The sequence below is a fragment of the Procambarus clarkii genome, chromosome 54 (genome assembly GCF_040958095.1).
Source record: "Procambarus clarkii isolate CNS0578487 chromosome 54, FALCON_Pclarkii_2.0, whole genome shotgun sequence".
NCBI classification, from domain to species: Eukaryota; Metazoa; Arthropoda; class Malacostraca; order Decapoda; family Cambaridae; genus Procambarus; species Procambarus clarkii.
The window spans coordinates 30,470,213-30,483,363 of NC_091203.1; the positions used below are offsets into that span (position 1 = coordinate 30,470,213).

A 13,151-nucleotide genomic window follows, 5' to 3' on the forward strand; every position below is an offset into this window, starting at 1 on the left:
AGCAATCTCAGAAAGCTACAAGCCATAATCTTCAAGGAGGCACAAGGGGCTCCCTCCAGAAATAATTGTATATACTTTGGCAGTGAAGAGAGGAAATATTATGATGTCACTGATTCATGATCACTGGTCACAGTCACTAAATCCTGATTATGAATAATTGTTCACATTAAATTTTTAAACGAATATGAGGTCCCATTACATAATTTGCAGAGGCAGGAAACTGTAGTTGTGTGCTGTCTCTGTTTATCTCACTTTGAGATGATCACTAGCAGGATTGCTACCAATGTAGGTTGTGTTAGAAGTGAGGCCCTCATACACAGGAGGGGTGCCCAGTATTTTTTCCCAAGATGGTGCCTGTTTTGTTGCAGATATGAGGAAGAGGATGTGAGCCCCCATGAATCCACAGGAGTTTTAACTCTTATGATAGAGCTAAAAGTATCCTTGGTAGCAGTGCACACCACCAATGAAGCAACCCTAGATGCTATGCACAATTGAAGGGTTAAAGGGCAATAAACATTAACATAATTCAGACATTTATTTTTATAACAAATGCATACAGTACTGGAACACCTATAGCAACTAACAAGGTAGAATTGGGCAGTATGAACCTAACAAGTAATACACCTCAAGTGTACAGTGATCAGCAAGGAATTGAGCCATGTGCAACTTGTGTATAAAAACAAAATGGCCATAAAATTGACTACTGTGCCTATCATACACTATACTTTTGGAAAATGGCACACATAAGATTCTTAAAGCTGAGGCTGTTTCCAGCACATGGACCTTATATTCCTTCCTAATCACCAAGTTTAAAATTAAACCAACTACACACCTTTCAAATGACAATACTATTGGAAATATGCACATAATTCTACCCAGTGACAGGTTTTAAGCCATCAGTGAGCTGAGCTCAATCATACTGTATAACAATTTTCTAAAGTAGTTCACAGAAAGTGGGAAGACTGAGCTAAAATGTTCTTGATGTTTGACAAATTTTATCAGCAAGTTGAGAAAGTACAGCATATAACTACCATACTGTTATGTATTATTGATTCTACAAAAGTCAATATCTCATGACCCATATTACAAAATTTGAAGTGAAAGCTGAAGATGCACAATCTCAGTTGCACCAAGAACCACCAGCACTAGTGCACAGATCCCACCAGTTGATTGATGATTGAGAGGCGGGACTAAAGAGCCACAGCTCAACCCCCCGCAAGCACAACTAGGTGAGTACAGATGCCTATTCCCATGTTCATGCTACACCTTCATGTACATATGTGCTCATGGAAATTTTGTTTAGCAGATAAACAAGTTAGTACAGTACAGAAGTGGAATTACAAAAATAAGAGTGTTGACCCCAAACTCCCCATCACGAAGATGGTTTTGAATTTCATTAAAATCAGTAAACTGACATGCCTTTCAAATTTCTTTAGCAAAACACTTTGGTGTACCTGGAAAAAAATATTTACTAACATACAGTTCCATTCAAGAAATAATTCATCATAATCATTATAAGGTAACAGTTTGCATTTATATTGCACATATCTTTACATTGTTCATCTAAATGTAGCACCTACCTAGGATCTAAATCTATCATGACTTTCACAATGGGATCACAAAACACAACTTTACACACATTTTAATAAGTTCACAACAAATACTCTGCAACTATTTGCATTAAGTGTGCTGTATCCCACTGTACAAAGAAGAAGAACCTAAGTAATATTTAATACCATTTGTCAATAAGGATTGCAGTACATCCAGAGACATGTCTACTGTAATACCAGTGTTTATCATGTTCTTGGCACTAAAGCAACTAGTACATGACCCGTTGTGAAGCTAAAATACATAAATAGTACAAAGAACTAGCATTCCAAACATTTATGCTAAAAGATTTCCATACACTCGCCCTTATAAAAACTTGTATTACACATTTTGCACTGGAAATTATCATCCATGATAAAGTGAGCAAACATCAGTAAATGTGAAGACTCATACTATTTGTGACAACTGAGCCATAAAACTGTCCAGATCAACTCTTTGTTAAACAGTACATTCACCAAGAGTCATTTTCAAATATTCACTGTGCTACTAAAATACAGAAATGACATCTGGCATACAGCATTTTCTTCACATTTTATAAACAAAGACAGCCATTCATATAATATACTTATATAAGAACATAGTGTTCATGTTATTCCTATAAATAGTACACTGTACACTTTCCTCTAATGGGAGGACAATGCTTAAAGTTTAACTGTGCTGCTCGAGTTGTAGATGATACCAATGGAAAGTTTCATAACAGAATTAATTTATAACATTCCCTTTCTAACTTCACAAAACACACAACTTTTGTGATTTAAGCCCGTGATATGTTTTTGATCATATAGAATGCTGGAGACTCACCTTCTCAAATTCCTTTCCAGAAAGGGCAAAATTGGATTTGGCAGTGCGAGGCACACCTTGCTAATTCCTAGAAAATTAAGTTAGGCTTGTATGAGTGTGGAATGTTAAAAGGAATAAACAACAAAATTAAGCAAGCTGGAAGTGGTGAGAGTTTATAAGGAGAGCAGATTTGATGCACAAGGTTTATGTGAAACAAAGCTGAAAGGAGCAAGATTAAAGACTGGAATGATGTAAACATTGCAAGAGCACGAGTGAAAGAATGAAAGAAGTATCCTGTAAATGAATGAAGGGTGGTATGGAACAATGAATTACAGTACTACTCATATCACAGTGTGTGGAATGTAAGTTTAGACTAAACGTGGCGACTGAAATTTCATAGGCTATGCTCAGTGTGATGGCAGGAGTAAAAAAACAGTACTGAAAAACCACCGAGCAGGCAGCACCTGAAACCAAGGTTGGGCCGGCCACCAAGGAGCCAGAAGGACAACTCTTCCCTGTTAAGTCTCCAAGCGAGCCAAGACCTGGAGCAACAGCTGAACCGGGAGAAAGAGGTATAGGTATACCACCTCGCCCAGTCCTGCCTGAAGGCATCGACCCCGATGTTGGGGAAGGGCGCCACGTATACTGGAAGACACCTCAACCACGCTGACGTGAAAAGATCCACTTCTGGAGGCCCGAACGTCCGGCAGAGCCAACTGAATGAGTAAGCGTCGACCGTCCATTCCGTGGAAAAGGGAATGAACTGGGATAGGCCGTCCGCCAGGACATTGTACACCCCCCGAATGTGAACCACCAGGAGAGCCAAAACCCGAGAATTCAGCAGACGAGTCACCCAATGCGACCAGCCCCAAAAAATCAAGGACCGCAGTGAACCCCCCGTGGTTCAGGCAATGAACCACCGGGGAACAGACTGAATGGAGCCTGATCGTCGATCCACGAGCGACCCGAATCCTCCAGAGTGAAATCCACACAGCCGCGAACCCCTGCATCGTGCTATGAGCCCGACGAAAGGACAGAGTCCACTGTCCCTGGTCTGGTAAGCACTGGTCACAAAGCCCCAGCCCAGAGACGACGTGTCTGTGAACATGTTGAGCGAGGGCTCGGATAGGTGCCAAGGCACTGAACCCCGAAATACACGAAGAGGAAGCCGGTGATGCAGCAACCAACGCCAAGCCCCCGGAGGCCGAACCCAGCGGTTGTGAGAGGCTGACAGGGTAAGGGATGTCCGCTGAAGGAACCAGAACAGCCGACAAAGCCACACTCAACCCGGTGGGTAGACCACTACGGCAAATTTCAGGCTCTCACCCAAACCCCCGAGCGACCCAGGAGCCCCTCAGAAACAGACGAAGACAGGAATGCAAGCGAAGCAGAGCTGCCAGAGGAAGAGACAAGGAAGCAGTCCGAGTGTCCCACACAAGACCCAGCTAAGCCCGAACCTGAGAGGGAACCAGATGGGACTTCCGCCATGCCACCAGGAACCCAAACCCGGCGAGCCGGGAAAGAACCAAGCAAACACGCGGACCGGCTGGGAGCCCAAACCAGCCAGTCGTCGAGGGAGGCCAGAACCCGAACACCTAACAGATGCAGGCGGGCCACCACGACCCGAGGAAGGTGTGTGAAAACACGAGGCACCAGACACAAGTAGATTGGAAGGCAACGAAGGTGGTAACCTGGACGCCCCACAACCAAACCGACCAAGTCCCGGAACCCCTGGATGATTTGGGACAAGCCAATACGTGCCTTAGAGGTCGAGGAACACCATCCAAGTTGCCGACTCCAACAGAAGACAGACCTGAGACAGTAGTCATTCAATAGGAGGGGCAAGAAACCCATGGGTCTAGACGGGAATAGACTAGAATGAACTGGAGGTCCGCACAGCCCCGTGTCGGTGCCGGAAACAGGCGAGAACCCACCAGAGAAATGAGGTGGTTTTGACCACGGCCAAGTGAACCCACTCCAAGAGGACTCTACAGAACGAAGGAGAAGAGGCCCGCCCCCACCAGACCCTCCCCCCCCTCCCCCCCGAAGGAGGAGGAGCCACCCAACGCCACCGCAACCCGCACGAAACAACGCCCACAAATCGTGGGACCAGGCGCGAGTGAACAGAGCGAGCCTTTTCCCCATTGCCCCATTAATGAAACGAACCGTGAAAGGACTGACGCACCTTATGAGACCCTAAACAGCGTATAGGGCAATCCCCCTGCTGACCAGAAACAGACGGAACCGAAGGCTGCGCCAGCCCAGAATCTGGCACCACTGGCCTACCACGACAGGAAGAACCCCGAGCTTTGGCACGACCCTTCCGGGAAGGAAGGCGTGCACCCACGAGCCCCCTGGAGAACCAACAAACCGGACCGAGGACGGCAACTAGATGAAGCCGCCTGCAGACACTGCACAACTGCAGACTTTGCAAATAGCAGCGGACGAAAAAGTGCAGACATCAGAAGAGCCAGGGGCCAAGCGAACTCCAAGGAAAAAGCAAGCACTGCCTGTCGACACACAAGTCAAGAAGCAAAAACCTGCGAAACCTCATGCCGCAGAAGCGGCGCAAACAGCGTCAACAATGCAGACGACGCACGCACAGTTGAGGGCAATGCACCCCAACATCCCGCAGAAGTGCAGGGGCAAACAAACAAACATCGAGATGCTCAACTCGTCCCCCAGGAAAACCTGCAACGGCATCTGAGCTTCCTTGAGAAGAGCAGGCAGTCCGCCAACCAGAACGACTCTGGAACGAAAAATGTAGTGTAGTGTCATGATGACAAAGTTAATCCCCCATATTAGAAACCTGTCATACGAAGAAAGATTGACAAACCTTAAATTACATTTGCTAGAAAGGCAAAGAATTAGAGGTGTACAAGTGGATGAATCGACATAACAAAGGGGATATTAATAAGGTATTAAAAGTATTATCACAAAACAGAACATGAAACAATGGGTATAAATTGGATAAGTTTAGACTTAGGAAAGACCTGGGTAAATCCTAGTTCGGTAATAAGGTTGTTGATTTCTGGAACCAATTACTGCGTTACATAACAGAAGTGGGATCCCTTGATTGTTTCAAGTGCAGGTCAGACATATATATGAATGAGATTGGGTGGATATAAATAGCTGCTGCCTTGAATGGGCCAATAGGCCTTCTGCAGTTACCTTCATTCTTATGTTCTTATGTTCTAAATATATGTCATGGAACATGGAACCAAGGACACTGTATCTGCCCACAAAGTATCCACTGAAGCAGAATTGGTGACATGAAGGTAATTGGGCAGAGTAGCCATAACACATGATGCCACCCCAGCCAAACCAACCAAGCACCAATAATGAGAAGACTGCTCCAAAAGTATTTGTTTTTCACCAGAAAAGGAGCTGGCTGCAAACAAAACACCTACTGTACCAGGGTCAAAAGAACAATTACCCCATCTCTGGAGGAGAGCATGAAGCTTGGTCCTGCGCCTAAGCCTGCTTCATCCAAAGACAAAGCAGGCTTAGGCGCATCACGAGCAGGCTGGAGGTGAACCAATACTTGAGGCAGCTTGTGAAATGGTGCTTACCTGGATTGTACTTGGATGGGATTCTGGGAGTCCGTCTAATACCATAGGTCCAGCCTGGGGGGCCAGGCTTGACTTGAGAGCTTGGTTCAACAGACTGTTGTTTGGAGCACCCCACAGGCCCATGTATTTACCACAGTCTAGTTGGTCTAGCACTTCTTGAAAACTATACAGTTTTCTCTGGCGCTGAAGTAGTATCGATACTTAACCACTGAAGTACCTGTAGTGGTTCAGTGTCATGGCTCAGTGAGAATGGAAGAGAGGGAGAATGGGAGAGAAAGAGAGAGAATGGTAGAGAAAGAGGGAGAATGGGAGAGAAGGAGAGAGGGAGAATGGAAGAGGGGGAGAGACAGACAGACACAGACCCAGACACTGCCAGGTGCACCATCTAGTAAATACATAAATTTGCTAGTGTATTAAAATAAAGACTAATAAAAAGCATGGTCACTAATGTCTTGCATCAAATGCAATCCTGGTATGCTTAGTAACACATGATGACATATTGCCGAGATTAAACACATTACAGTCATGAACAGCCAAAAGGGGCAATCTGATGCTGCAAAATTACATGTTCATCATGTTAGGAGAAAACACACACATAATATTATTGTTAGTGATGAGAACACTTACAATCTTATTGTTATTAACAAGAGAATACCCACAATATCGTTGTTATGAAAGAACACTCAAAATGTCATCCTAAAACCATTGGATGCAGGAGCAGTGCACTTACAATAATTTACACTAAATTTTGGTTTGTATTTCTGTTTATTGACAAAGAACATTGATTTTCAAATAATTTTATATCTTGTATTTATTTATGATTATATGTACTTTTTATATGCAAATGGACACAAAAGATTGATTTAAAATGCTTCAGAAAAATCTAAAATATTCTTAGTACCATTTTTCAGTTAACTCTGAAAACCCCCATAATGTGCGAACAATCATTAACTGTAGGCAACGGAACAGTGTTTGCTGAAAAGTTTATGCTATTCTTGGTTTCAGTTTCCAAAAACGTCCAGAGTTAAAACATTGATTTTTTTTCTAAAATTTTGAAACATGAATGGCCTCAAGTATAGAAAGCATATAAATAGATAACCTATGTCAGGTGCATTATAATTCATGACCAAAATAATTGGTAGTGATAGAACGTCAGGATAGTTTGGATTGAAATATGATGCCAAGTGTAAAGGATATTTTGTTAGCACGTCATTAGAATGCAAACTATTACCATTCTATATTTTAGGAACTTCATGTTCTGCTCCACACAGGGCCCAACTTCTTGCTCTGTATTGTAAACAGCTGTTTAGGGACCACATGTTTTATAAACAGCTGTTTTATATACAATTGCTGCTTTAAGAACTGCAGCTGTGTTGGCAATCACATTTATTTTAGAAACCATAATTATTAACAGAACACAATACAGCTGTTTTAATAAAATAAATGCAGTCCATGAATGGTAAATGTAATCTCTTTCAAGATATAAAAATAAAAATACCTTAACCTATTTTGGAATATAATCAGACAGCAGCAGCCATTTTCAAAATTAACAGGTCTCAATATACTATATATAAACTATAGTTCAATTATATAAAATATATCTGATTTAATATAAATAAAACAAATACTGTACTGTAAAACAAACAAAATATATATTGATGAGTATTAACCAAGTATTTTCCATATTAACTAATTAGATTAGTTCTTATGTAAACAAAATCACTAACAAGGTATCATTACTGAGTGCTTTTAGCAAGAGACTCTGAGATGAGGTCATTACACATACACGCACACACTCACACACTTAGATAATTACACACATGCATGCTTGTGCATACACAGATTTTCTTTTTCTTTTGCATGCAGAGTGGTAGACGGTTGGAACAAGTAAAGTGAGGTGGTGGTGGAGGCCAAAACTGTCAGTAGTTTCAAAGTGTTATATGACAAAGAGTACTGGGAAGACGGGACACCACGAGCATAGCTCTCATCCTGTAACTACACTTAAGTAATTACACTTTGGAAATAACACACACACACGTTAACTATCATACTTTCTCTGCCACTTCTTACAGAGAAGAAAAAATATTCAATGCAAGCAGACAATGTCCTTATTTGTAAATAAATAATAATTAATTTAAGTCTGAGAATTAATAACTTGCACAATTTCTTAAATAGAAATTATGTCAATGCCTTCATCCAGCCAGTGAGCATCCCATCCCTGTGAACCTCCACCTACAAATAAAGGATCATCTGTTGTGTGGAGTGTTTTTACCTCTTCCTTCTTTTTTTGCAATGATGCCGAGCTGCGGTAACTTGTTGATGCGGGTAGTTCTGTTTGGGGTATTGAAATAGGGCAACTTGGAGATATGTCCATTTGTGTCTGGGGTGTTGATCTGCTATCATATGTGAGCACTTGCTTCATGTTCAATGATTCATGGTGTTTTGAGGGTTTTTTGTTAGCCAACAGAGACATTCGTTTATTTTTCTCTTTATTACAACTTCGAAATACATATTCTGTGCTTGTCATTACTGAGAGGCTATCAGGATGTGCCATGTTGTGCGTGGACATTCTCCTGATTTTCCGAAGAGCAGATGTCCCATCCAATTTCTGGCTCTCGGTTGTCTCATTATTGTCATCTTTATTCGGTGTATCTCCAGATAATTCTCTGAAAGCCTCAATGGGTAGGATGGTCATTACTCTCAACTTTCCTGGAAAAAATTCTTCTCTTTGCTTCTTTATTATATTATAATCTTTGATCTGATTATTTTTTCCATTCCCACCTACAGTTCTTGGCCCTTTGCAGAGAGACGTTTTGTTTAATTTTTTACATTTCTCCTTAACTTGGCCTTCTGTTATGTGGTCCCAGCGATGGTCAATGAGCTTCTCCAAATCTTCAACTGCCAGATCACAAACATCACATTTGAAGTCAGTGTGGCCGGTGTCTTTCATGTGCTCGGTCAAAGCTGCTTGTGAGGTAAATTTTGACACACAACTTGAACAGTTATATGATGGAACCATCATAGTTTGTTGTGGTATTGTGTACCTGTGAGCAGCACTCACATGCAGACACAGAGAATCCATTGAGGAATAGTTTATATAGCACTTGGCACACTGATAAGGGACATCTTTCTTGTGCATCATTTTGATGTGAGAAAGCAACCTATGTTTGTTTGAGAAGTTTTTACAACAAAAACTACATCTGGCTGCATCAGAGCTGTGGCGCTGCTTTAGGAGCGATACTCCACGCTTCTTTTTGGTACTTTTGCCAAGAGTCTCTCTTTCATATTGCTTTCTGTGAGTTTTGCGATGTTCACTCAACCCAGAAGAGTTTCTGAAGCTTCGCTTACATTCAGTGCACTCATAAGGTCTTTCGCCAGTGTGTTGTCGTCGGTGATCCTGCAGTGATTTACCTATTGCAAATGCTTTGTCACATATGTCACATTTGAATGGCTTTTCACCAGTGTGGATACGCTCATGTTTTGTCAAGTCAGATTTCTGCGCAAAAGCTCGTTCACAGTAACCACATTTAAATGGCTTTTCACCAGTATGAGTGCGCATATGAATTTGAAAGTGAGCATTATGCTGACACATAAGACCACAAACACTGCAGGTAAGTTTACGATTTCCCCTTTTTCTTACGATTTCAGGACTATTTGTTTGTTCATTACTAAAGCACATGCTGGATCCCTCAATTTTTTTTTTAACTTTCCAGTTCTTTTGTGTGACATCACTATTGGTGCTGCTACTACTCCCACTACTACTGTTACTGCTAGCACCATCACTGTATTTACTTGTAGCCTTCACTCTACTCACAAATATTGGGGCCTGCCTGTGTAGCTTTGCCAGCTCTTGCTCCTTGTATAAGAAGGATCTCTTCATAGCCAGCCATTTTTTATTAAGTTCTTCAATTATGAGTTTCGATGATCTGTTGAACTCCAGCTCCCATTGCCTTGCGGCCAAGAATGCATCCATATCCATTAGATTATCCTTCTATCACTCAGCAACTATCCTGAAAAAAAACGAATTTGGTGAAATTTTGAAACAGACAATATGAAAACATTTTTAATATTTTCATATTTGCAAAAAATGCACACACAAAACAAGGACAACAACCTAATGCACAAACACACAAAACAAGGACATCAACCCAAAGCACACACACATTAGAAATGAGTAGATGAGAAAATTTCTAACTGAAATAGCTTGGGAAACAGAGTTCAGAGGAAAGACGGTTCAAGACATGATGGACTACATCACTACATCACACAGAAGTGTAAGGAGGCAGCAGACAAGTTTGTCCCAGTCCAAAAGGAAAAAAATGAAATGAGATAAGAAACCCATGGTTTAATCATAATTGTAAACTAGCAAAGCAAGTAAGTAAAAGGGCATGGAGAAACTATAGAAACAACAGAACACTAGAGAGCAGAGAAAGATACCAGAGCGCCAGGAATGAATACGTCAGGGTGAGAAGAGAGGTAGAGAGGCAATATGAAAATGACATAGCGAGCAAGGCAAAGACTCAACCCAAACTGCTGCATAGCCACATCAGGAGGAAAACAACAGTGAAGGAACAGGTAATGAAAGTAGGATAGGGGCAGAAAGATTCACTACAAACGACAAGGAAGTGTGCGAGGAACTCAATAAGAAATTCCAGGAAGTCTTCACCTCAGAGCAAGAAGAAGTCCCAGAGATAAGGGAGGGAACATCAAACCAGACACCACTAGAGGAGTTTGTGATTATCAGTGGGGAGGTGAGGAAGCATCTGCTGTAACACCGCTCTAGTGTAACACCGCCACTCTACTAAAGTGCACCACTATAATGGAACACTAAAACTAATAATGTAAACACTACTTATCCTGAGTAACACTTCCCCATCGGTTGCACTTGATAACACTGTTATGAAACACGGTAATGTGAGCTGACATATGATGGTTACACCGGAACCAAAAGATACACTGCCAATAAGGAAATGCTAACACAAGGATTAAATACGCTGCCACCATCTGCCTTTGACCATTGAACTATATCAAGCAACGAGGCAAGAAACATTGCTTGACTTGGAGAGTACTTTCTATGACTGTCATTAATTATGAAAATGGTTGTCAGCCACTATATCCAAAAGGCTAAGAGGATTCAACAATTGACACAGACGGGAAATTTCACGTAAGTTTATTGAGACCAAAATTATGTCAATCACCAATTATAAATCCTACTCTAACACTGGCAAAAAGTTACGAAATTTGGACATGGAACAAAAACTCAATCACACACATTACCTTAAGCTATCTGTCTCTCCCTGGCTGAGATGTTCTTCACAGCCCCGCTCTCGATCCCGGTGTACCGCACTCTGAGTTCTCTAAGTCCCTAAAGGACCTCTATATACAACCCCCACAGGGAGGAGGGGGAGATCTGCTGTTGCTACCCACCAAGAGTGTACAAACACTCAAGAAATATTTCAAAAAAGCTTGTTTGACATTCACCATACACTCTTCAAGAGAGGAGTTATTAATTACATGTGTGACTGATCTCTGACCTGGCCAAAAGGGGGAGATCCAAGGATGTTTACACATAAGAATCTGGAGTCTAATTCCCTTGCATGAAATATTACATACTTGAAACTATGCTGACTAAGACTAACCCAGGAATTTTTTTAATTTACAAGATGAACCGGAGGTCATCTGGGCTGACCTCTTGAAGAAGGCTTCCCTGGGTGTGAACTCTAAGGGGGGGGAGGTCCTGGGTGTTACACTGCTAGATTTGGAAGTGACAAAGGCTATAGGCCTGGATGGAACTTCACCATGGATTCTAAAGGAAGGAGCAGAAGCTCTGTGCCTACCACTCTCCATGGTGGACAACAAGTCACTGGTAACAGGTGAACTGCCAAAAATTTGGAAGACAGCCAATATAGTTCCAATATACAAGAAGGGTGATAGACAGGAGGCACTAAACTACAGGCCAGTGTCCCTAATTTGCATTCCATGCAAGATGATGTTAAAGCATGTGCAAAAAAAAAGCTAGTGGATCATCTGGAGTGGAAGAACTTTGTAACACAACATCAGCATGGGTTCAGAGATGGCAAATCATGCCTAACAGGATTAACACTTTCGCTCACCCCGCGCGCCACCCCTCGACAGGGCGATATGGGCCCCAGCGTGTCACGGAAGCGCGCGTTAATTCCGAAAAGTGTATACTCTCTTCAACTTTGTCACCTCAATTCTCCTTCTACGAGAATAAATGTGGTATCATTGTGTTCGCAATAAAATTCTCTACAGCACTAAATGCATATAAACTCCAAAAGCCCGGCTAATTACCGCAGCAAACAGAGAAAGTGCGAACGAGTTACCCGGGAGCGCGCAAACGGGATAAAATGTTTTCACTATTTTCACTCTGGTCACCTCAATTTTTGTCGTAGGTCTTTCATTTTGGTCTCAATGGGTTCGTAATAAAATTCTCTAGAGGAACATTAGCATATAAAAAAAACACCTGGTCACGCTCCAACCGCCGACGAGTTGAAGACGGGCCACGCGTTAGCCGTGAGTGAGCGCTCAGAGGCCTTCCTACTACACTCCCAATTCCCACCCTTTTCAAGCCTTTCTTTCGCAATTTTCTTCCTGGAAGGGCCTTGTTCATGATTACTATCCATCGTGGAGTAAGCGTAGATAGTTTCTAAAGCCGCAGTAAGAAATATAGCCACGGAAAATAGCCGAAATGTTCACACGTTTGAGATGCGAGGGGAGACGACATTGGTCACAACAGTGGAGCAAAGACAATGGGCCCACGGCGTGTGCCAAGCCGCCTGAGGGCCACGAGGCTCAACAAAGGAAATGGGAAGACATCGGCGCACATTTTAAAACCAGTCCCCCAAAAATCGGATACAAACCTGATTTTTGGCGAATTTTTAAAGTGGATGACGCAATGCTGCGTCATCCCCGGCATTACCGCCAGTAAACGGATGACGCAATGCTGCGTCATCCCCGAGCGAAAGTGTTAATGGAGTTCTATGACCAGGCAACAACAAAAAAAAAAAAAAAAAAAAAAAAAAAAAAAAGAGAGAGAGAGAGGGGGGGGGAGAGAGAGAGAGAGAGAGAGAGAGAGAGAGAGAGAGAGAGAGAGAGAGAGAGAGAGAGAGAGAGAGAGAGAGGGAGAGAGGGAGAGAGAGAGAGAGAGAGAGAGAGAGAGAGAGAGAGAGA

General features: G+C 42.4%; 1 protein-coding gene across 2 annotated transcripts in view; it reads right to left on the reverse strand.

Moving 5' to 3' along the window:
• Positions 1 to 521: 521 nt before the first annotated feature.
• Positions 522 to 13,151, reverse strand: part of LOC123750704 (zinc finger protein ZFP2) — a 66,249-nt gene continuing 53,619 nt past the window's right edge. The window contains exon 2 of one of the 2 annotated variants that reach the window (XM_069305225.1): positions 522 to 9,965. In XM_069305225.1, coding sequence (XP_069161326.1) covers positions 8,128 to 9,939 — 1,812 coding nt within the window. In that variant the 5' untranslated portion in view covers positions 9,940 to 9,965 and the 3' untranslated portion in view covers positions 522 to 8,127. Of the gene's footprint in view, positions 9,971 to 13,151 lie in introns of both variants that reach the window. The other variant, XM_069305224.1, reaches the window with a different exon arrangement.